Below are 25,456 nucleotides of genomic sequence, written 5' to 3'. Positions count from 1 at the left end.
TCTCCCTCCCTTCCCTCTCTAAAAATAATAAAATCTTTTAAAAAATGTGTATGAAAGCCTTATCGACATATTTACCATCTCTAGTACTCATTTCATGTAGATCAATTTTCCTTGTGTTTGAAGGACTTCAGCATGTCTGATGATGTATGTTTGGTGATTCATTTCAGCTTTTAAAATATGTGAAAGTTTTCATTTTGCTTTCATGTTTTAGAAGATATTTTTGAGGATTACAGAATTCTAGATTCACCATGTCCTTTCCTTGCAGCACACCAGTCCACTGCCCAGTTACACTCTGGCTTGCATTCCCAGAGCCACTCCTGCCCTTTGTTCCTCTGTGTAATTAATGTCTGTATAACAGGGTCCAATTTACCTGTAAGAATGTGATAGTTGGTCAAAATGAACCCTGAATTTGTTCCCCTTTAAGTGGGAGAACATTGCAGTCTACAGTGTTTAAAAAGTACTTTAATTTACTGCCCTATACTGACTTTTTAATGAGGTAGGCCACGGGTTTTTTTGAACACTCTTAAGTTGGAATCTATCACCTGAAAGTAAGGTAAGATTTAGCTCATTGGATGGCTCCCTCCCAGGGGTGATAATGTATGTTGAAATGTCCAGTATGTGCTGCTTGACTTGGGCCGAGCTATTTGAAGTTGAGCTACTAACATAGTGGGTGTTGTGCTAGTTGCAGATGAAGAAATTAGTAACATTACAGGGTTTAAAATGACTAAGTAGTTGATTGTGACATCAAGTGGATTTTTAGGGGACTCCTTGCTGCCACCAAAAGTTAGGTCTGTACAGCGCACATCAAGTGAAAAAGGGCTTAGACAAGAATTGAAAATAAAACTAGTTCTCCACAGGCTCTGGTTTTGTCTTTTTACGCTGACTCTTCAGCACTGCTGGTTAGGTTTTGGTGGTAAGTGGGTTTGATGAATACAGGGGAAGGAAAAGAAAAGATGGGTCTGTCTCCTGTGATGTCTGCACTGACCAAACACATTGCTAGTGCTGCAGGCTTACCTGTGTGTGGCAGTTTTCATATTCCACCAAATTACCATCATTCAGCTGTTTCTTCTTGGGTGAAGGTTGGAGGAGAGTTAAAGCTAGTTGTTGGAAGAAAATGCACTTTAGGATAAAATGGTCTTGTTAAGAACAGGAATTAAGAAATTAAGCCTCAGATCTCCAGTCAAATAACTAAAAGTAACACAGTATATAACTATAAGGATACTTATTCAATGATTACTTCATATCCAGTTCTTAATTCACTGAATGAACAAGAGTGTGGAAGAATGGAGGAACATGTGGGCAGTGTTGTGATTCTACCTTTTCCCGAAATATTTTAAAGCCTACAGCTGTATTCCTTTGTGCTCAGCTATTCTTATTACTATTGTGTCTATAGAGTCATTCTCGAAGTTTCTCCCTCAAAACAAAAACCATGCCTGTAAAAAACTTTTCCTCCCAGTTTCTTAAAGGACTCATTTCTGCTCACGTGTTCTCTTCTTTCAGTTACTTTCAGACGCCTGCAGCCCCATTCTGCCTTCCCCATCCCACTGACACTTCCCTGGCAAAGATGACTAAAGGTCCATTTGCAGGCCTGTGCTGCCTCTGAAACCTAACGCCATTGTGACCTTGGTGCTCTGGCTGCCTTCCCATTGCTACCTTTGTCCCTTAAATGTTGATGGGTCCAAGCTTTATTTTTAGTTTCCAGTTTTAATTCTGTCCCTAAGTAATCTCATCAACATGCATGGTCTTAAATATATGCCGATAATTCTCAAACATGTAGCTCCACTATTGGTGTCTCAGCAGTTAAAAACAAAAAACATTTTGCTGGACTCTTACCTAGGATGGCTTATTTTCAGCTCAGACTCATAATGAACTTCACTTAGATTTTTAAAAAGTTTTGGTTATTTCCCATGTAAAAAGATCCTTATCTAAATCCTAGTCATCCCTCAAGTCTAGAGGAATTTATTCTCAGCTGTGTTTCCACACCACATGGTATATAATCTTTGGCACCCTAACTGGAAATTCTCCATAATTAAAGATAATTTTCCCAGCTCAAGTTTCTTAACTGAACCACATTAGCAAAGCTTATTTTTGTCATATAAAGTAACAATCACAGGTTCCAGGTGTAGGTATTTGGGGGAGGATCATACATTCTACCAGTGTGTTATGGCTTGTAAATAGATTTCAAGAATAGATAGAAAAGCTTGAATGTAACATTTATTTGGTGAATTTACACGTGAGGTCATTTACAAAAGTAAAGATACAGACAGATGCAGCTTTCAGTGCAGGTTAAAATATTTTTCGGAACAGGCAGTAGTCTGTGAGGATTTGGAATGACAGTATTGAATGGCACATGCTTCAGTTTCCTCTGTTTTTCTTCCGAACCCCAAGGGGTAGGAAGGGAGAAGAGTAGAAGAAAATATTAGTGTTCGTGTAAACACAGCCATGCAAATAAAAACTTTTTTAAAAAATCAGGTTGTTCAGAGATGTAGAACATTTCTGTATTTGGGAGTTATCATAAGAGAAGAAGAACTAAGATGCAGAGTTCTCATACTTTCCATTATTCACGTCATCTTAAATTATATTAACTGCCCCCACCAATTAGAGGCCTCCTCAATATTTCCCAGGCTGACTTTGGAAGGGAGTAATTTCTAAGTTTCTAAAAAGACAGCATTTATAGACAAAATCTTTTTGGTTTCACTAGGATAAAGCACCCTTTAAAAGAGGGATAAAAGGCTCCTTTACTCCCAGCAATGTAAACTCCAATGAGACTTCATTTCCAGAAAAGCGAAACTAAGGGCTTGATGTTTTATGACTCTCAGGCTTAAATAAACCTTCCCTGCTCAAAATAGGAGCCCCCTTGAGAACACAATGACCAGAAAATGCAGCATATAAGCAAAAGGATGGTCTATAAAAGTGGCAACTGGAAAAGTTCTTTCTAAGTAAGAAGATATGGTAGAGAGAGAAAATAAAACAAGAATTTGCCATCAGTATCCGTAGCGAAGACTGGGACGTGGGCAGTCAGCCTTAGAGACCAAGTTTCCTCCAAGCTGAAAGGCGTTCTGCGCGTGCTCAGCATCTTGGAAAATACTGGCTCAAAAGTCCTTGAGCACAATTTAGCCACAGTTGAAGCACTAAACGTCAGAAAATACTATGCTTCTGGCCCCAAGAATTATATCCTTTTTGAACCTTTAGCCACATTTTCTTCATTAGAAATTTTAAGCTAATTAAATACTCCCGCATATCACACTCCATATCTTTATACATACAACCAACTTGCATTTTCTTTAAAAAGTATACTATTTAATAGCACTTATTACAGAAAATAGCCATGGGTAATTAAAAACACTTCCATTTCATCTTACCTGGAGTCTCCCAGCATGTGTATCCTCAGAATACTTGCTTCTGCATAATTTATGGAATACTATACAAACCAGCTATTGTGAACTTTATCAATGATGTACATTATCCTTTAGAGATGAAGGGGCTCAAAGGCTTAAGAGCTGTCACTGAGTCTAACTTTCTCCAGAATTAAAGGCATTGTGCATGCTGACAATAGTTTAAAGGGCCCTCAATTTTGCTGCCTTAAAAACAAAATCCCCATTTGTTTCCTTAAAAAAACAAACAAAACCCAAAAGGGATTAATTGAATCTAAAAGAAACCTATTTTATAGCACTTAAACTATGTTAATTTAAAAACCAACATGCTACAATATATTTATACTACACAAACACAAAGACAAAATCATCCAGAATGCAATCATCCCCCCCACCCGCTTCAAAAAAAAAGCCAAATGAACAAATCAAAGTTTTTATTTGCATGGCCAATTATCATTTGTACTCTCTGCAACTGTTTTAATAACCCTTTAACAGGCTCTAAGCTTCCGTTGCACAGGGAATAAAAGCTGCAACACCGCACACTTCCTTCAACAGCCACTCTCACAACACCCACACGGGACAGATGGAACAAATGACAGCAGCACAACAGGAAACACTAAGTTCCACCATTCAACACAAGTTCTTGACAGTGTCTTTAGGGTTCAGTTGAAGAAGGGGTAAATTTCTTCTAAAAAGAGGGTCATGTTCCTTCCCCCTATTTTATAATGTTGGTGGTTTTAATCCATATTTCTTTGCAACTTCTGTCTGGGCATGAGCAGCATCGCAGAGTGAGTACAGATGAGCCATTTCCATTTCTGACTTGGCCAGGTTAATAGCTTTGTTGAACATGTCAATGGCTTTCTCCATGTTTCCTCTAAAAGAACAAAAATTTTAAGTGTTTCATTCAACAAGCACTTCACAGAATGCAATGAAGTTAGTAAGCGTTTACATGGAATTTGACCAGGAAGTTTCAACTGTAATTCTAATAAAATGCTTCTTTATATAAAACAATGCACACAGAAAACGCTCAATGAATCTTAGCTACAATTATACATATGATGTGATTATTATACCTCTTATAGTCTTACTTTACAGAAAAGAACGGTGAGAGGAGAGAAATCAAATGACTTATTTACAGTCTTCCTGTCTGGTTTCTAAGCTCTATGGGCTTCTCCTGTCTTGTGACACTCCTTTAGAAAGAAGCAGCAGCCTCACCCTATTGTGCTATATGTATACACCCATCCCCGTGTGCACTGCCCAGGTGATCTATCACTGCCACTTTGCTTCATTCTAGTCAAATACTCACCTTCCTAATGCACAATTCAAACCCAGTATCTCCATGAGAACTATTTCCTGCTCCCACTGCAGTGTCCCTGAGTCCTGTTGTCACCCTGTGACAGTCAGGTATTTGTTTATATACAATCTTACTGGATCCTAAAGGGAAGCTCTCGATTTCTAGAACCTCATACAATGCCTATTAATTAGTATCTGATTTTTGAGTAAGTGGGTGAATATGCTTGGTCAAAAAATATAATTTACCTTTTACAGTCCAAGTTTACCAAGAACCAAGAGCTGCTTTAAGTAATTAGTATTAGCTCTGTACCTATACATACATGCATGCAATCTTGCAATACTTAATAAGTCCCCACCATACGTGTGCCAGTTAGACTCTTAAAAAGTACAATGTACCTTTGGGGTAACTAAACCTCCTACTACAATTGATGGCTACATAATAGACTTATTTAAAATAAGCTTTTCAGGAGTTCAGATATTAGACATCATATTAGATTTGCTAAATCCTAGGATAATCAGCAATTTTATTCATCCATTCACATTTATTTGTAAGACAGGATTTAGAATGAATTTCTTAAAGTACAATTAAAAGAATAAAATTCATCAAACCTTGTAAGTCAGGGGTCCTTTGCCCAGGCTCTATGAATGATTTAAACACAAAACTGTTTTTTATGTACATTATTCTAAGAAAAATCTACAGCTTTGCTGGAAAAAAGTAAGAACCACTACCCCATCCTATTTTAAGAATATTTTATTCCTATTAACAAACAGGCAACTAGTAAATAATTTAATATTTACATGCAACTGCAAGTACTGAATGGTTCAAAAGAACCACACAATTTTTCATCAGCCTATATATATATATTTTGCCTGCTCTGGAGCAGAGGATGCCGGAAAAGGCTGAATGACAGGGAACTGAGACAACTCCTAGTGGTTCCTGACAAGCAACAGTGGCAAGACCAGTTTTTGGTATCAGTGAAATATGAGCTTGTGTCACTCAATCTGGACATCAGTGTCTATACTTTTCAATGACATGGAGGATTGTGTAATCTCCACTTCGTAGTATTGTAACGACTGCTATAAAGATCAGCGGAAATAATGTTTGGAAAATACCTAAAGCGCAGTACCTGGCCACAGAGCAGATACCCAAGTGGGCGGCAACTCCAGTGTTAACTCAGTCTATATGCTACACTGCACTCTATGGCGTAACAGTTGTCACCTGTTAATGGTGGCTCTCAAGTGCAACTCTGGATAAACATTTACACAACACAAGAAGTTATGGGAAGTGAGAACTGCAAAAATCTTACCAACTCCCTGATTTTAAAGAAAACTCAGAGGCTCAGAGATGATGTTGCAACTTGCCCAGTCACTTGGCTGGTTGCTTCTTTGCAGCAGGATGTAGATCTTTTTGCAACCTGGCTACCAATCCTTATGCTACACTGCACTGCCTAAGCACACTGCAGGCTTTTGTCTCCAAGAGCTTGACTTAAAGCATATTTTTGTAAGTATGAGTTTTTAATTGGAAAAATAATGCAACAAGACAAATAAAAGTTGTGTAGTTTTAAGGGAAGCTTGTCTCAAAAGGCTTAACATATTAAGACTTAAAAACTTAATGGATATTGACAATAACATATCTGTAATGAGATGCATGAAAAGATAATATATCTATGAAGCTGCCTTAAATTTCCTAGGGACAAACGCTAGAAGTTACCTTTGCACTTCAATAGTTCCCATAGTTTCATAGGCAAAATCACATTTACTGTCAATTTCAATAGCTTTGCTGATAAGCTCCAAACCTCTATCCAGGTCTTGCTTCCACTGAAGTTGAAGTAAACTGCAAATGTAAAAAGTCAGGTGTGACCATGGGCTAGTATCGATAGGAATGCAAGGGCATGACTCAATTTCTGCCCTCAATGAAATTTATTTTGTAAGAAAAAAACCCTAAAACAGTATATAATCATTATCAAATTGTTTTTATTTCACAATTATATTCATTTTGAATTCTAAATTCCTTATGAAAAAGGTGTCAATGAAACAATCTGTGCCCATTGATGGGTGCATGGATAAAGAACACATGGCATCTTACCCACACACATGAAGAGGAACATTATTAAGTCTTAAAAAAGGAAACCCTGCTACTTGCAACAACAAGGATGGACCTTGAAAGCATTATGCTAAATGAAGTCAGTCAGACACAGAAAGTCAAATACTGTATGATCTTCCTTATATGAAGAATCTAAACAACCACCCAACTCACAGATACAGAGAACAGACTGATGGTTGCCAGAGGCAGAGGTGAGGGGTGGGTGAAATGGTACAAACTTCCAGTTATAAGCTAAGTAAACCATGGCAGTGTAATGTACAGCATGGCAACTATAGTAATACTGTACTGTGTATACCTGAAAATTGCTAGGACAGTAGATCTTAAAGTTCTCATTATAAGAAAAAAATTCTGGACTTCCAGCCAAGATGGATGGATAGGTAGACACACTGTATCTCCTCGCACAACCAAAATTAAGGACAACAAAAATTTAGAAACAAGAAAACAACCAGAACAGACAGAAAATTGAACTGTACAGAAGTCCTGACGACCATTCACCCAGACCAGTAAGAGGGGCAGAGTAGGTGGCCTGTGGAGAGGGGTTGTGGCAGGAAAAAGCAGTGGCTAGCAGACCCTGGGCATGGGCGCAGGGAGGCAACAAGCAGACCCAGTGAGGCACGCAAGGCAGCTGACTGTCCACAGTCACATTTGCGCACACATAAACCAAGCAAAAACGGGCAGCGACACAGACCTCGCAATCCAGGGCCCCAGCAACAGGGAAATAAAGCCTAAAAGCACTGACTGAAAACATTTGCAGAGGTTGAGGTGCCAAGAGAGACTCCCAGCCTCACAGGAGAATTCATGGAGAGACCCACAGGGTCCTAGAACATACACAAGCCCACCCACCCGGGAACCAGCACCAGAAGGGCCTAACTTGCTTGGGGGAAGTGGCAAAGGGGACTGAAATCCAACAGAGAGGAGAGCAAGCACCATTATTCCCTCTCTGACCCTGCCTCCACATACAGAGTCACAACCCAACAACTGGGTTGCCCCGCCCTGGTGAACACCTAAGGCTCCGCCCCTCAGTACATAACAGGCGCATCAACACACACAAAAATGGCTCAAACAGAAGAACAAATCAAAGCTCCAGAGCCAATACTTTTAAGCGACCAAGAGACAGCCAACCTATCAGATGCACAGTTCAAAGCACTGGTGATCGGGATGCTCACAGAATTGGTTGAATTTGGTCACAAATTAGATGAAAAAATGAAGGCTACAATAAGTGAAATGAAAAATGCACAGGGAACCAATAGTGATGGAAAGAAAACTGGGTCTCAGATCAATGGAGTGGACCAGAAGGAAGAAAGAAACATAGAATCAGAAAAGAACGAAGAAACAAGAATTTTAAAAAATGAGGAGAGGCTTAGGAACCTCCAGGACATCGTTAAATGTTCCAACTGCTGAATTATAGGGGTACCAGAAGGAGAAGAGGAAGAGCAACAAGTGGAAAACTTCTATCTGAACAAATAATAAAGGAGAACTTCCCCAATCTCACAAAGGAAATAGACTTCCAGGAAGTCCAAGAAGCTCAGAGTCCCAAAGAGGTTGGACCCAAGGAGGAACACACCAAGGCACATCATCATTACATTAACCAAGGTAAAAATGGAGAGAATTCTAGAAGCAGCAAGAGATAAGGAGATAGTCACTTAGAAAGGAGTTTCCATCAGACTGTCAGCTGATTTCTCAAAAGAGACCTTATAGGCAAGAAGGGGCTAGAAAGAAGTATTCTAAGTCATGAAAGGCCAAGGACCTCCATCCAAGGTTGCTCTATCCAGCAAAGCTTTCATTTAGAATGGAAGGGCAGATAAAGTGCTTCCCAGATAGATAAGGTCAAGTTAAAGGAGTTCATCCTCACTAAGCCCTTATTATATGAAATGTTAAAGGGACTTATCTAAGAAAAAGAAGATAAAAAACATGTATAGTAAAATGACAGTAAACACACAATCATTAACAACCACACCAAAAACAAAAGCAAACTAAGCAAACAACTGGAATAGGAACAGAACCACAGAAATGGAGATCACATGGAGGGTTAGCAACAGGGGAGTGGGAGGAGGAGAGGGGGAAAAGGTACGGAGAATAAGTAGCATAGATGGTAGGTAGAAAATAGACAAGGGGAGAACAAGAATAGTATGGGAAATAGTATGGAAGCTGAAGAACTTATGACACATGGACATAAACTAAAGGGGGGGAATGTGGGTGGGAGAGGGTGTGCAGGGTGAAGGGGAATGAAGGGGGGAAATGGGACAACTGTAACAGCATAATCAATAAAATATATTTAATAAAAAGAAAAAATTCTGGAACTATGTATAATATAACATGTTCGACTAATTGTGATCATTTCACAATATGATGTTTTTTGACAAAGAGAAAGAGAGGGGTAGGGGGGTAGAGAGAGAGACAGACAAACAGAGACATCAATTTCTTCCACTTATCCATGATTCTTGTATGTGCCCTGACTGGAGACTGAATCCACAACCTTGGCTTACGGGGACAATGCTCCAATCAACTAAGCTATCTGGCAGGGCTCATTTTACAGTAAATATAAATACAAGATCATTACATTGTACAACTGAAACTAATAGTATGTCAATTACATCTCAAAAAATAGAGAAGAAAGTGTCCAACAGTCTGGCCTCTATTACTAACTTACCTTATAAACTTTATTTTTTACTTTGTATAAATTTAAGATTTAAATGAAGTTTCTTTTTTATGATAACTCAAGTACACAAAAAAAGGAAAAGCTTATTTTACATGTTTCCTATTTTGACACAAGTAACATTTGACAGGATATTCAGAACTGAAATTCTTAAGCTGAAGTGAAAATAGCACATTTATTAATTGCTAGATATGAATAAAATGTAAATAAAGTTTGAAAAATTAATAGTGAAGCATCCACAGCATTGATAAAGTTGTCAACTAACTCACTAATATGCTACACCACAGTCTACTTAGTCAATGACCAAAAGAAATCCATCTGGTAACTATGCAAGAAATTTGGTTTCTTACTGGAACAAACAGAACCACAAAAATACATACCCTTTATGAACATATGTCGTGGCATTATCTGGTTCTAAATCAATGCACTTATCATACATTTCATCAGCTTTACCAAACTGCTGTTGATCTGTTAATGCCTAGGTGAGGAGATATTTCAGTTATATTAATTGTCAACTGAACAGTTAAAAGTATATTATTTTTTAATTATTAAAATTTACTTATTTATTCATCTCTTACCAAATTATGATGTTTGGGGGATACAAACTTATTTAAAATGTTACAACTTAATTATTGGAGATTTTACATGACATTGTTATAAATATGAAATCTTAACTGTCCTCTATTTTTGACAAGTGGTTAAATGCAATAGCAAACAATGTGGTGAAACTATAGAATACATAAAATCCCACTCTTGGTGCCAGTTCTAGTATCAGCTTTTCATAGGTGCATTTATGCCACTTATTCATAATTCATCAAAATATACCTAAAGGAATTTAAACATAACAGTCATTTGGAAGGATAAGTTCAGGCATGTTATTAAGTGTTATCAGTCATTTCTTAAAAACCAAAGGGAAAAAGCAGCTAGAAACTGTTTTAAGGCAAATTCTGTGGCAGAAATGAAAGAGCTGTGTTATGTAGACACCAGGTCACACAAAAACTGTAACTCTGGCAGCTGGCCAGCATCTAAGCCCAAACTTTGAGTCTTTTTTTTTTTTAGTTATACTGTGTATCTATATATAACTATATGTATGTATATATGCGTATATAAAGTTATATATAGTTATACATACAGTGAAGCAAAAATAAGGAGAGAAACCAAAGGACAGACATTTTAGTGCAAGCCGACTACCACAATGCTAGTGCTAATAAAGATAGCTCAAGTAAGCCCAAACCCAACTGTGGGGAGCACAGTGACAGGGAAATGTGCCATCAGGAAAGCTCTGTGAGAGTTGTTCCTGTGGTTTATTTACTTTTTAACTTTATTTATTTATTTACTTTTATAGAGACAGGAAGGGAAGAGAATGAGAGGGAGAGAAACATCAATGTGTGGTTGCCTCTCACACTCCCCCTACTGGGGACCTGGCCCACAACCCAGGCATGTGCCCTGGCTGGGAATCGAACAGGCAACCCTTTTGTTTGCAGACTGGCACTCAATCCACTGAGCCACACCAGTCAGGGTCTAACACTGCTTTGCTTAAAAAGCTATTCAGTGGCTTTACTCTGTTAGCTGCTCATAGAAATGTGCACCAAAAAAGCCTTTTTGAATTTCATTTCAGTGATGCAGGTGGTGTTGTCACTTCTGGTTTGCTCCTAATACAAGGCATAAAGTCAAGTATACCTACTCAATACAAAGGGCATACAGTTGTAATGTGCATTTGTACTATTTTAATTTCTATCCATTCTATAAAATTTTATATAACATATGCTCTCTCAACTCATTAAATAGAACAGGTAGTCAGCAACCAGTGTTTCATTTTGTTTTTGTTTTTTTAATTCTCAATACCCTGCCTAGGAAACATAAGAACAAAGACTGAATACATAAGATTACTTCTAACTAAAGTTAAAGAATTTCTGGGTTTACTTCGCACCCCAGAGAATTATTACAGAATTTCAATCTCTGATAATACAGTGATATGTAGAACTATTAAAGACCCTCATAATAAACCCTAGACAGAGTTTTACCCTGTGGAACTCTGTGTAGGGGTGGGTACATAAACATTTCTTTAGAATGAAAAAAAAAAAGAAAAATTATACAGAGGATTGAGATGGTTTATGTAGATACCAGTAACAACTTTTAACTTAAAGACTAAGAGAAAACAGTCATTCAGAAATCATTTAGTTGGAGTAAAAGGTCTTAACTGTGTCCATAGAAGCCAATCATTTATATTTAAATGGCTGATTTAAAATGAGTAAGTTGCAAAGATTTCAGACTACAATTAAACAGTGAAAATAGCCCTGACTAGTGTGGCTCAGTGGACTGAGTGCTGGCCTAGGACCAAAGCATTGTCATTCCAATTCCCAGTCAGGGCACAGGCCTAGGTTGTGTGCCAGGCCCCCAGTAGGGGGTGTGTGAGAGGCAACCACACGATGTTTCTCTCCCTCTCTCCCTCCCTTCCCCTCTCTCTAAAATTTTTTTTTAAAAAGCAAAAATAATTCAAGTTTAAATCATACTTCCCAAAACTTCAATCCTAATTCAAGAACTTTAGACAAACCAGAGAGGAGTTAGAAGTGAACTCTTACAGCCTATCTAACCATTTAAAAAGACAATGGTCAAATTGAAATGAAACCCTCTCCAGAAACATTTTCCCTACCAACTGAATATACTGTCTTTTGCTGTATATAATGCACACCTTTGCCCAAATTTCTGAGGGAAAAATAAGGATGTGCATTATACATGAGTATAATGATTAAACACCATGGGCATAATAATCCCATGTATAATGTGCAGAAAACATGGGCATGCATTATACATGGGAGCACATCATGCCTGACAAAATACGGCAGTAAAATTTCCTAATTAGATTTTGCAAATCCAATCCAAATGAAAACATGAGGGAAATGTTCTGCTTAAGCTTCCCTATGTTATGAATTTAGCCTCATGGTTTTTAAATTGTATAACATAGGAGGCCCTCCTGAGGTAATTCAGGACCATCCTGGGGGCCCAGAGAATCAGAGGGGCAACAAAGCCTTCTGCTTCCACAGAAGTCACATCCAGGGAAGCACTGTTTTCTGATTTCCCTACTGAAATTCAGCATATAAGTACCGATCTTTTAAAAAGGACTGGCAACTAAAAAAGTATGAAATATCACATTTACCTGGGCATATAGTGCATAGCCTTCAGCACACTTGGGAAATTTCTTTATGACCTCTTCAAAACCTTTCATAGCTGCCTGGATTTGTGAAGAATTGTTTCCTGTATATGCCTGGCGATACTGTTTTTAAAAATCACAACAGGGCTGTCAAATCAAGAACTCAAAACTCATGGAATATTAAAACATATTACAAAAGTCACACAAAATGACAAATACTTCCAGAAAGGCAGGTGATCTGCTAACATAATTTGCTGCATTTTAGATCTAAAAGGGCTCCAGGGAAACGGCTCAGCAGCAGGGGATGCACAGGCCACGCACAGCTAGCACTTGGCTCCTACTATACAAATTCCAGGATGTGCGATACTCTAGAACAGGGCATCCCAACTTGTCAGAACTTAACTTTGCATACAAATTGGGGAGCTTTACATCTAATCTATTATCACTACTAAAAGTATAACAACATTCCTTTATCTAATATCACTTTTCATCTACAATACACAGGATGGACCGCATTTATGACAGTGGTCCCTTAACTTTATAATGGAGCTGAAAAATTTCTACTGCCCAGCAACTTAGCTGTTCTAATATCGTGACAATGCTTCACTCACATATTTGTGGTGATGCTGTGCAAACAAACCTACTGCCAGTTGTATAAAAGTATAGCACATGCAACTATCAAAGGTACATTAGTACTTGATACTGACATAAATGGCATTACTGATTTATGTATTTACTATACTATATTAAACATTTGATCATTATATCAGGGTGTGCTCGTCCTACTTATAAAAAAGTTTGCTGAGAAACAGCATGCTGTGTTATGCAGGCAGCAGCCTCATACACCTCACATTTTACCATGTCTCTTAACTTAATTGTCTTCTCGTACTTGATTCAATGACACCCTGTTTTGTACAGTAACCTGCGGTACAGGTTTGTAGCCTGGGAGGAACGGGCTACACCTCAGAGCCTACTGCAGAAGACTATGCTAGCTAGGTTTGTGTTAAGTGTGCTCTATGATGTTTGCACCAAGACAAAATTGCTTAATGATACTTTTCTCAGAACATATCCTCACTGTTAAGTGGCACATAATTATAAATGTGTTTGGGATCTAATTTCTTCCTCTAAAAGAAAAATTCTTTTAGGACTCAAGCTATAGAGCTACTGGGAGTCCTTCATTTCACAATAACTGGACTTATTTTCAGCACTGCATTTCTGAATATAAATAGCTTTACAAAGGTGAGAGAGCAGTCACATGGTGTCATGATCGCAGTTATTTCCTCAGAATTCTTTTGTTCTCTGTAATAGCTATGGTAGATGAGCAGGGAGAACAGTGCTGTGCAGGAGAGCATAAAAACTGGGGCTAAACAGCTATTAAGATGAACTCAAATAACACGTCCCGAGAAATACAGGGGCAGCATGTGTATACACTTCTATTTCTCTAAACTAACATGTTTTCCCCTATAGACATCCTTTGGGGGAAAAAGAAGAAGATGATTTTGTAGACAATGAGATACTCATTTTTGTTAACAATGGGAAAATAACAATGATGTTTAGAAATATACAAAAAAAAATAGAACCTACCAATGCAAAACATTTCTGAGCTTGTGCTAGAGCAGACTCAGGTCTTAGTCTAATACATTCATCAAAATCTGCCACTGCTTCTTCAACTTGATCAAGCAGTATTTTCAGCTAAGAAAAAAAAAATACAACTCAAAATAAAGGTGCATCAATTAAGTTATGTACTGTCTCTTATCACAGCTCAGCATAATACTAATCATGTAGTAATTATTCAATATAAATTATTTTCTAGAAACAGTGAACTAGAAAATTTATAATTTTAAAGGAAAGCTTCTAAAACTTAAAACTACTGTCTAGTTTTTTAAAAAGTACTATAAACCCATTTTTGCACTGCAATTTTGATCACTCTTATGCAAGAAACCCTTTCTTCTAGAAAATCACAGACATTTCTGTACTTTCAAATTTCAAAGCAAATCAGACATCAGATAATTACCTTTCAAATAAATCTTAAGATATTAATAGTAAGGATCAAAATGTCAAGAATTTTAAGAATTTCAACACTTCTTCAAACCCTTCAGACAGAAATACTAGGTACAATTCTTCATTTGGAAGGATGTCCCCTTTTCTGTTCTTATGTGGATAGCCCATGCATTCCAACAAGTCATGTTAAAAAAGCAGATTACAAAGCCATGTTTTCCCCAGACGAAGCTACAGTTACAAATTGTTTTCTTCACTATGTATTTTTTACTGACAAATACGCAGATTGTAAAACTCCATGCGGAAAAGATTTTTTGTGTACTGTTTGGATAGTCCAGTCCTCTTTACAGCAAGAAACTCACAAAAATCATCGTGTTCTTTCTAGCATTAGCTAAAAATTCTCATTAAACGTTTCAATGTTCTACTCATTGAAAACCTGTGAACGGAAGCACCTGAAAAACAAACTTGAACTGTCAAGCCAACATTTGTAGCTTTCCTTTTCTCCTTTTTATTAAGTAAATACTGAAATTATAAGAACAGATGTTCAAGAGAAGACTAAATAAATGCCAAAACAAACCATAAACCACTGTGATAGTTTGCTCAGAGCTATCTCAGAAGTGATATAACTTTAAGACCTTCCCAAATATGGTATCAAATTCCTCAGTCCACAGGCCAGAACTCTTGGCAAGAACACAGTTACCTGCCCTCGGTGATGGTACACATCTGCATTCTGAGGATCGATGTCGGCAGCCATGTTGAAATCCTGCGTAGACAACAAAGGCTGCTGCTGCTGCATGTACATGCTGCCTCTCTTGATAAGTGCGTTTGCTCGAAGCTACATGTCCAAAAGGAGAAAAGGTTCATCATTATTGCTTTTTATTCCAATTTAGTTTCTTGTAAATAACAGTTGTATTGAGATATAATTTACAAACCATAAAGGTCACTCATTTAGTCAGTCATTTTTAGTATATTCACAGGGTTTACAATTATTACCCACTATATAACTCCAGAACATCTTCATCACCCTCAAGAGAAACCTTAATACACATTAGCAACCACTCCTCATTTTTCCCTCTATCTGTCAATCTACTTTCTACTTCTACAAATTTGTATATTCTTTTTTTAAAATATTTTATTTATTTATTTTTAGAGAGGGAAGGGAGGGAGATAGAGAGAGAAACATCAATGTGCGGTTGCTGGGGGTTATGGCCTGCAACCCAGGCATGTACCCTGGCTGGGAATCGAACCTGGGACACTTTGGTTCCCAGCCCGCGCTCAATCCACTGAGCTACGCCAGCCAGGGCTCAAATTTGTATATTCTTGATATTTCACAGAAATGGAATAGTCTTTTGTGTCTAGCTTCTTTCACATAGTATAACATTTTCAAGGTTCATTTGTACTGTAGTATGTACCAGTATTTCATTATTTTTCATGGCTGAGTACTTGTCTAGGAGAGGAATTGCCAGTCATTAGGTAACTCTGCTTAACTTTTCGATGAACTCCCAAACTAATTTCCAAAAGAATTTTTACCATTTTATATTCTCACTGGTAATGTATGAAAGGTCCAACTTTTCTACACCTTGGCCAACACTATTAATTGTCCACCTTTCTGACTACAGCCACTCTAGTGGGTGTAAAGAGATATCTTATTGTGATTTTGATTTGAATTTCCCTAACAGTTAATGATGCCGAGCACCTTTTCACGTCCTTATTGGCCATTTTTATATATTAGAGAAAATGTATATTCAGACCCTTAACCTGATTTTAAATTGAGTCATTTCTTAAGAAGAGTTCTTTATATATTCTGGATATAAGCCCCTATTCTGAAATATGACTTATATTTTCTCCCATTCTGTGCAATGTGTTTTCTATTTCCTGATGGCATCCTTTCCATCAAAAAAGTTTTAGATTTTGATGAAATCTTTTCTTTGTTGTTGTCTGAGCTTTTGGTGTCATACCTAACACTACCTAATCCAAGGTAATGAAGATTTCCTTCTATGTTTTCTTTTTGGAGTTTTATAGCTTTGGCTCTTACATTTGAGTCTTTGATCCATCTGAGTAAACTTTTGTACATGGCACATGACATACATCATTACTAATTTCCATTGAATCAAAAAAGTCATGATTATAAAGCAAGAAGATATAGCCTTCTCCTCCAAAACCTCTTTTCAAGACAAAATGATATATAAATGTCTTCCAGAATGGAACAAACAAGAATCCTCCACAATTATAACAAAAACACCTGAGAGAACATATTTATAATCACCAGGAACATCAGCAGGAAATAGAATTCAGTATTACTAGGATATCTTTGATTTTCAAATCTCATTTTAAAAAGAACTCTAACAAACACCTAGTTGTAATTACTTTTTTCTACAAGAATTTTAGATACTTGTTAACAAATACTGAGGCCTGGATACCAATTTTTGTATTCCACAAAAAACATCAGTGATTCATTTGGAAGTGAAAGAAGCCAGAATTTATTAGTTAATTCAATAAGGAAACAGGCCACAGAGTTAACAAACTAGGAAGAAATGGAGTTATTTGCTGGCTAAGTTCTGTCATGTTACTCTGAGTACAAACCTTACATAATTCAACAGACCTCCCAATCTTAATGATGAAATACCATACACATAAGAAGACCTGGAAGATGAAAAATTGTTCCAATGACACAACTGTAAAAACTGGGTATGTTCCAGTATCTATGTTCTATTTTTAGAACTTGCTTTTTTCTTCATGTTAAACATAAAAAATTATTGGTACCATCCTACAATCTTTCAGAATGTATTATTAAATGTGCTTATTTTTATTAAATGCATTTTATAACCTTGTTCTACATATTGCATGTGAAAGGATTATCTGTAACATTACCCCTACCCAAATATAGTCTGTCACCGTGAGCAGTGCTACACAGGAAGCTGCAGCTTCCCTCTCCTAGCTAAGAGTACACATCACTGATCCTCCTATGGCAGTTGCAGTACACCAACTCAATCATCATTACGCATGCAGTTCCTTCCAAAACAAAAACAACCTTTTGGAGAATGGCAATTGAAATGCAAAAAAAAAAAAAAAGGCAAAACATTGTCTAAAAGCCTCATTTTTATTTATTAATTTTTTCACACACACACACATTTTTTAACGTACCTTCACATTAGCTTCTTTCAGACTGATGACCTTATCTAAATCTGGTTTAGCGGCATTGGCATTGCCAATAAGTAGGTAGAATGTTGCTCGTAGTAATAATGCCTCTGCCATGTATTTGCCTTGAGCATCTATTTCTTTTGAGCATTCACTTATGATCTTATCATAGTTTTCTTCTTCCATGTACTGTTTGGCCTTTAAATATCCAGAACTGAAAATAAAACCAAATGTAAGAAATTATTTACTAAGAGGGAATCAAATGCTGAAACCTGCCACATTTACTACACCTGGGTTAAGCAAAAGTACATTTCCCCTTAACTAGAGAGTCAGCCAGTGTGGCACGGCAGGAGGGCAGGGGGGTAACAGAGGTTTTGATGCAGACTGGGATTTTCCTGATGCCTTGCAGTTTTTAAAAGGAAACAGCAGGGTCAGTGGCAGAATCCTAGGGTTATTGCACAGGCCTTGGCATTTAAATATGTAAGAAGAAGCTAACGACAGGCTGAGTTCTGAGTTGCAACAAGGCAAGCCTTATTCACCTTCACATCTGTGGCAGGTTGATGGCATTAACAGTTATTTCATGACTAACAGAAAGGATAGAGAAATAGGAAGTAATCAAGTCAGTTCAGGCCACAATGGCCAAGGGAAGAAGTGTGACCCAAGTTGTATGTTATAAAGATGAGCAAAACCAGAGGCAGAGAAGTATCTGAAGGGCTCACATCCAGAAGCTGTGCTGTTTCGCCTGTAAGAACAGGCCTGGAAGGAATACGTAGAAATATTAAAGAAGTGAATTTAAAGGCAGATTCTTCCATAAAAAAGGACTTTACAAAAACATCCTTCCCTACTTCTTAAAATGCAGTGACCACAGCATCACTATTCTTCCAGGATGATGACTGTAATTGAGGACACTTGCAGAAGAGATTTCTTTCAACTGAACAGAAATTTATACTAGATGAACTTTAATGGGGTCTTGTGGATACAAGGTAGTATAGATTAAAGTTCGTTTTCTCATTTCATTTGTTACATACTCTGAATATAGAGAAAACTGGCAAATGGCTTAAAGTTGTTGGTCAAAAATCTTATCAACTCTGAGCTAATCTTTCCTACAATTACACCCTTAATGCTCCCTATACTCTAGTTTTGTTCCTCAGGTCACCAGGTTAAGAAAATGTAATTATTAAATCATAATGGAAATAATAATGGTTCCTACTTACTGAGAACCTAAGTGTTAGATGCTTGCAACTAACACTTTAAACTGCAAGGTTTAAAGTTTAATACTCAAAGGTAAGTATTATCAGCCCCTGTTGAAAAACGATGAAGCTAAGGCTCAGACTAAAATGGAATTCTAAAACTTAGGTCCAATACCAGTTAGTGTTCTGGTGAGAGGTAGCTATGCCCTGCCACCTCTCAATACAGCTTTTAGAATAATGGTATTAACTTCATTGTAGTTTTTCTGGGACAAGGACTTCCCCAATTACAATTTTCTGAAAAGACTTAGTATCAACTAACTAAAATTTTAACACCCTGGTACAATTATGCATAGTATCCTCCCCGTTAAAATGTGGCCAACCATGTTGGAAAAATTGGGAGACACAAATTAAAGGCAATTTGTTTCCTGGAGAGCATTATGCTAAGTGAAATAGGCCAGCCAGAGAAAGACAAGTACCATATGATTTCACTTACATGTGGAATCTAATGAACAAAAGAAACTAATAAAATACAAACAAACTCAAAGATTCAAAAGGGAACAGACTGACAGCTGTTAGAGTGGAGGCGAGTTTTCTGGGCGAAAAAAGTGAAGGGAGTAAGCAAACAACAAAAACACTTAGACACAGATGACAGCACAGTGATGACCAGAGGGAAAGGGGGGTGGGGGGAGGTAAAAGAAGGTAAAGGCGGGTAAGTGGTGATGGAAGTAGACTTGACTTGGGGTGGTGAACACACACTACAGTATACAGATGATGTATTATAGAATTGTACACTTGAAACCTATGTAATTTTATTAACTGAAGCCATCCCAATAAATTCAATTTAAGAAAAATGAAAATTAAAAAATTGGTTAAGAAACACTAAAAATATTAAAAATAAAATTAGAAAAAAATCTGTTTCCTTAAACCTCCTAATATGCCATAGATGTATAACTATGCTTTGCTACAGAAACAACATTCCCTTTTCTTCCAAATTAACTTTAAAATGTCATTTTGATAATAATATTGTAGCTTCTCTTACATAAGACAATCTGGCCTTAACAGCAAACACAAGTATCAATAAATATGAATGAGTTAAGCAGGTCAGATAGCTTGCAGACCAGTTATATCACTGATCTCCAGCTGTAAACATGGCACCCTATTACTGCTCTCTGCAAACATAAGAAGCCCGAAGAATGGCATTTTCTTAGGAAAACAGAAAAAAGTCTTGAAGAAAGTCAAGACTTTTTCAAGACTTTGGGGTACTCCTAAACATCTCACAGTTTATAAATTATAAACTTCCCTGTACTAAAACATTTGGATATTCAACTACATAATAATTCTCAAGTTATTGCCTCTATTCGAATATAGCGAATCACTTGACTAACTGGAAATCCTCTTGGGAATATCATGCAGAACCCTAAAAGCAGGGCAAACTCCTGGCAGTAGAACCTTAAGTCACCAGATAAGCAACTCTCAGGGTGTAACAGACATATCTGAGAAGTATTTTTATTATAATAATGCTATCATTATATATAATTCTTATTGTATTTAAATCTATATAGTTAGATTCTTTAGATGATTCAGAGACTCATTTAAGCACTATGCCAGCAAAAACAAACAAAAATCCTGCCCCCCCATGACAGTAAGTAGATACTATACTTGACTTACTTTTCTTTCACTTCTAAAGCCTCTCCTTCCTTGTCTTTATCTTCGTCAGACTTCTCTCCTTTCAGCATGGGTTGAGAAATTATATCATCAGTGAAAGAACTGAAGTAAGATTTGATAAATTGTGGAGACGGCATCAGAGGTTCACGGTTCTGAAATTTAATCAGGTTTAAATACATCAAAATGAGAAAACTTAACCAAAAAAGCAGATATATTTGTAGAGCACTGGCAATTACTTGTAAAAACTGGAATCTCTTTTTTAAATAACTGAGGAATATTAGGCTTCATACCACAGGACAGCAGAAAGGTAAAACTGTCAGTCCCAGTGGCTGGAAGAGGTTTTAAGTGAGAGACTTTCCCATCTCCAAAGATGTAAAATATCAAGAACTCTTAGAACCACTTATTAAAAGGAAAAGGAAAAGAAGGTGAAATATGCAACACAGGAGGCAAATAACTGTTGACTCAAAATTATTTCCTTCTCCTGGTCCCTGTCCTAGGACTGACACTCAGTTTACCACTCAAGGCCATGTCTCACACAGGCGCTGAAATGTCAGGAATGTGAGGTCCACACCGCAGGGGCTTCCATCTGTCCTACAGCTGTACCGTACCTGAAGATCTGCATTACAGTGAGTGCCACTGGAAGTCGAACGAAATCACATTTCCTGTTTGAATTACTACTTTTTGACATAGCAACCACACTCATAATTATAGGAGTATTTTGTTTCTCCTTAGAGTACAATTTTGATGCTAAAGTTTTAAACTAAGAGAGAAGAGAGAATAACAGCCAAAAGACTCTCATAAGATATATTAGATCCTTTATTTACAAAATCCAACCAAAAAATTTTTAATGAAAATATGGTATTTTAAAATGAGTATCAGGTAGCATTTCTCTTAGCTTGGTAGATGTAATATCGGTATTTGAAGGAGGGGAAAAAAGGAATCTGGCTATGTAAGTAAATGATCTAATAATCTTGGATAGATGAAATTAGGAAAGAAGGAAACTGAACAGGAAATCAAAAGAAAACCTATACCTGTGCACTCTCCATGGGAGATCCAGCGTGTCTTAATTTATGGTCACACAAGTAAGTATTTTAAGTCAAGTGATAACCCACCAAGAGACAAACATGCCTAACTTCAGTGTGTCACTGAAGATTTCGAGTAGGAATATATAGTGGTCATCATTTAGCATGTTAGGGGAAAAGCTTAAATAAAACATTTCTGATAAAAAAGAAAAAATTTAAATACTGCTTACTGGAGGCTGAGTAAACAGTCTTTTAGTTTTCTACTTCAGCTTAGAAATGAAGCTATCACCATTTCCCTGCCTTTGCCAGAGTTACAAATTTAAAATGAAAATAATGTTACAAGTAATGGACATAAGTACCAAAGGAACAAAATATAAATTCTAGCTCTGCCACTTACTAGCTATGTGACCTTGCACATGTGATTTTCAGTTTTCTCATCTCTAAAATGCCCATGAAAATATGCCGTATTTATCTTACAGGGTTGTTGTAAAAATCAAAATGATAATATAAAAAGTATTTTGTGGTTTACAAAGTGACATACAAACAGATTAGAAAATACATGTGGAAACTGATTTGGAACTATGTAAATGAAGGTTAACTTATATTTTCTTACCAACCTGTAATTCAACCAGTACAATTATTCAATAATAACATTATATAAGCAAATTACTGAATTCCAGTTGGGTTGCATCAGGGTTCAATTTGTGAGATGCTAACAAGGTATTTTACACTGTTTTGAGGAACAACAGTTCTATGAAATGCTCAAGGAGAAGAAAAGGATCCCTAGTTTAGAGACTGAGAACCACTGTAACTGTTTTCCTCCTACAGATTCACAATGCATCCTAGAATATGAAATTCCTGCAGTGAAGAAACCTATTTTAACTGTTTAACTCAGTTAATATTTGAAAATGTTAAGTTAAAAACAGAAAAGCTGGTTAAAAATAATTTAAAAGCAAGTTATTATTAAAGAAAAAAAAAAAAGGAACAATTGTTAAAGCCTGAAACTTAGCAGAAAACCTCCAGTGATATTTAGTGATGACTGTGGTACCCCCACAGCATGCCATTCATGTCTTTCCATGACACTTCACTACGCCACACCTTTTATGCTCATTATAGTCTCCCTTACTTACCTGTGATTCTGTGAGGGCGAGTACCATGTCTTTGTACCCACCCTTCTAAAATGCCCACCATGGAGCTTTGTGAAAAAATAAAATGTTTCCTGAATTAAACCATGGACTGCTTAAAACTAATACCCATTCATACAGTGCAACTTTTAAAATTTTAATGATATAGAACAGGGTCTCTCAAGTACTTTCTATAAAAGGCCAGAGAGTAAATATACTTGTGACAGCCTCGGTCACAACCACTCGGCTCTGCTGTTGTAGCTTAAAAGCAGCCAAAAATAATGTGTGGGTGGCTGAGTTCCAATAAAACATTATTTGTAAAAACAGGTGGCAGGCTGGCTCTGGCCTGTAAACCATTGTTTGGCAACTCCTAACACAGACGTATTCTTTCAACATTCTCCAGGTAAAATACTGAACATGGCCTTCCTTCTTATTAAAAAAAGGAGGCACAAAAGCCCAAGTTTAAAGGAAAAATAAATATAATTCGGATCTAACTGCAGTTGTTATCATCACAGTTGTGCCCAAATTGAAGCAAAATAATTTTAAAATGTCCACTCACAATGTGTACTCCTCTACGAACCAACTCAGATTAATTTACCTTGTATTTTTCTTTGGCTTTCTCTTTTCCAAGAAGTTTAAGAACTTTATCAGCTAACAGCATGCTTTGTTGATTTTGGAACCCTTCTAATATACACACAGCAGTGACATCTAGAAATAATGGAAAAACAAGAGTTAAGTAGCTGATTGGCAGCATCAAAAGGGCACAGTGTTACCATAGAAAGCCAAACTAAATTCATAGCTTTATATGGCTATCAATTTAATTTCCAATAAATTGATTCTTAACACTTTAGTTTTATATATTGGGTTGGCCAAAAAGTCCACTACATTTTTTCCATAAAATAAAAGATACATTTTCCATTTTTACCAATAACTAATTTAAATATTTTGAGTATGTTGGCAGCTATCTCCCATTATTGGCTTCTTGTGGATAAAGGCCAGTGGTGCTGCTAAACATCTTCCAATGCATAAGACAGCCCACAGCAAAGAATTATTTGGCGAAATGTCAACAGTACCAAGAAACTTTGAAACCACCTTTGACACGTTCAATCAGTCACAGCACCTTCTCCATACACTGCACAAATCTTTTTTTGCGTTTCAGTTGTGTTTTTACCTTTCTTGAAATAATAAAGCATAATATGCCAAAAATATTGCATATCTTCTTCCACCTTCAATATTAATATAGCTACACAAAAATTCACCAATTTTGAAGTTAAAGACAACTAAGCACTACTAGAGCCATCATACAGAAAGAATATAAGGGACTTTTTGGCCAACCCAATACTCTATGACCAAACTCAAAGCTCGGAAAGTCACTCTACTTCTATGGAATTCACTTTCCTCACCTGTGAAGTAAAAGGGAATGTAATACATGACTTGTGATGTTTCTCACAGCACTAATATTTTACATAGCAAATAAAACAAGGAACCTAGGAACATTCTCTTTGGGCCAGTTACTAAAGGCTAAATCAACATAAGGAGGCTTTCTCACATCTGGTCTTTTTTATAGGCCTCAGGGTTACTCCTTGTTTCCAGAGTTATCTTGCCAGGGCTCTCAATTAAATCTGCTTCAAAACACCATTTTTATCTGGTTATGCCATACCTCAAGATACAGTGGTTTAAAATTTAAAAGATCAGTGGTTCCTTAACATCTCAACCTTTCATTACAAGTACTAAAACAATGGCTGTTCACTTTTTCTAAACTCAGTTTCTCACAATTCCAAATCCTTGCTCCTCCAAACAAGTCTTTTCTGCTGCTATGTTCCCCTGACAGCCTGGCTAGTGCCAGTAGCAAGGCCTTTTTCCCATCCCCCTTCTCCTATTAACTATGAAACTATGTAAATCTATGTAACTTCCTCTCTACAAATTATGTTAGTAACTTTGGTCTCTCACTCAAAACTCAGAATTCTCTTTTCCAAAGCAACACTCCCTCCACCTACTACCACAATTTGTGACACCATAAAACCTCAAATTTTCCCAAAATGTTCTCTAAGGTACTCAAGCACCCCGAACTTTTAGAAATAAAAGAGCAGTTTTCTTTTAAATAATAATGTTATTAAAAATTGTCTAAATTTTCTGATTTTTCATGGTTTTAATTACATAAGATTTAAATGTGTAGTGAAAAACACTTTTAGACTGTACAAATTACACTTTCATTTAGCTCCATGTCACCCAGAAGAATGTACAGTATTTTAAAAAACCCAGTGGTCTACACCCTTATTTCACATTTATACAGGGTATTAACTGAAAACATGTAGAATTTTGGAAACACTTATTACTTACTAAAACTTCTTTTCTGACTTCTTATTCATGGAATTACACTGATGCTCATTAGATGCCAAATTTAAAATGTACAGTGGGTAAACTCTAAATCTTAATATTCATTTATTTTTTATCCTCATTTTTTAACTGCTTTCAGAGAGAGGGGAAGGAAGAAATACCGATGTGCGAAACACTGACTGGTTGCCTCCTGTACAACAGTACAACATGGGACCAGGGACTATACGCTGCAGGACCGGTTATGAAACCCACAAGCCAGGCATGTGCCCTGAGTGGGAATCGAACCCACAACCTTTGGTTACAAGACAATGCTCCAACTGAGTCACACAGGCCAGGGTAACTCTTAATATTAATTTAATTCCATAGTTGGGAACAGAGGAACAGATACTCTAATATTAGCCATA

General features: G+C 36.8%; 1 protein-coding gene across 1 annotated transcript in view; it reads right to left on the bottom strand.

Annotated features, from left to right (window-relative positions):
* Positions 1 to 3,791: 3,791 nt before the first annotated feature.
* The window catches only part of TOMM70 (translocase of outer mitochondrial membrane 70), a 38,341-nt gene continuing 16,676 nt past the window's right edge, over positions 3,792 to 25,456 (bottom strand). Inside the window, exons 4-12 of the mRNA XM_045851574.1 lie at positions 23,314 to 23,423; positions 20,573 to 20,721; positions 17,721 to 17,928; positions 15,277 to 15,411; positions 14,163 to 14,270; positions 12,585 to 12,701; positions 9,808 to 9,905; positions 6,379 to 6,501; positions 3,792 to 4,248 (exon numbers count right to left, since the gene is read on the bottom strand). Of these exons, the coding sequence (XP_045707530.1) occupies positions 4,095 to 4,248; positions 6,379 to 6,501; positions 9,808 to 9,905; positions 12,585 to 12,701; positions 14,163 to 14,270; positions 15,277 to 15,411; positions 17,721 to 17,928; positions 20,573 to 20,721; positions 23,314 to 23,423 (1,202 nt within the window). The 3' untranslated portion in view covers positions 3,792 to 4,094. The remainder of the gene's footprint in view (positions 4,249 to 6,378; positions 6,502 to 9,807; positions 9,906 to 12,584; positions 12,702 to 14,162; positions 14,271 to 15,276; positions 15,412 to 17,720; positions 17,929 to 20,572; positions 20,722 to 23,313; positions 23,424 to 25,456) is intronic.

The sequence above is a fragment of the Phyllostomus hastatus genome, unplaced genomic scaffold (assembly GCF_019186645.2).
Source record: "Phyllostomus hastatus isolate PE091 unplaced genomic scaffold, TTU_PhHast_1.1 phas_contig_86, whole genome shotgun sequence".
Taxonomy (NCBI): Eukaryota; Metazoa; Chordata; class Mammalia; order Chiroptera; family Phyllostomidae; genus Phyllostomus; species Phyllostomus hastatus.
This window is presented reverse-complemented; position numbering and strand designations above follow the sequence as displayed.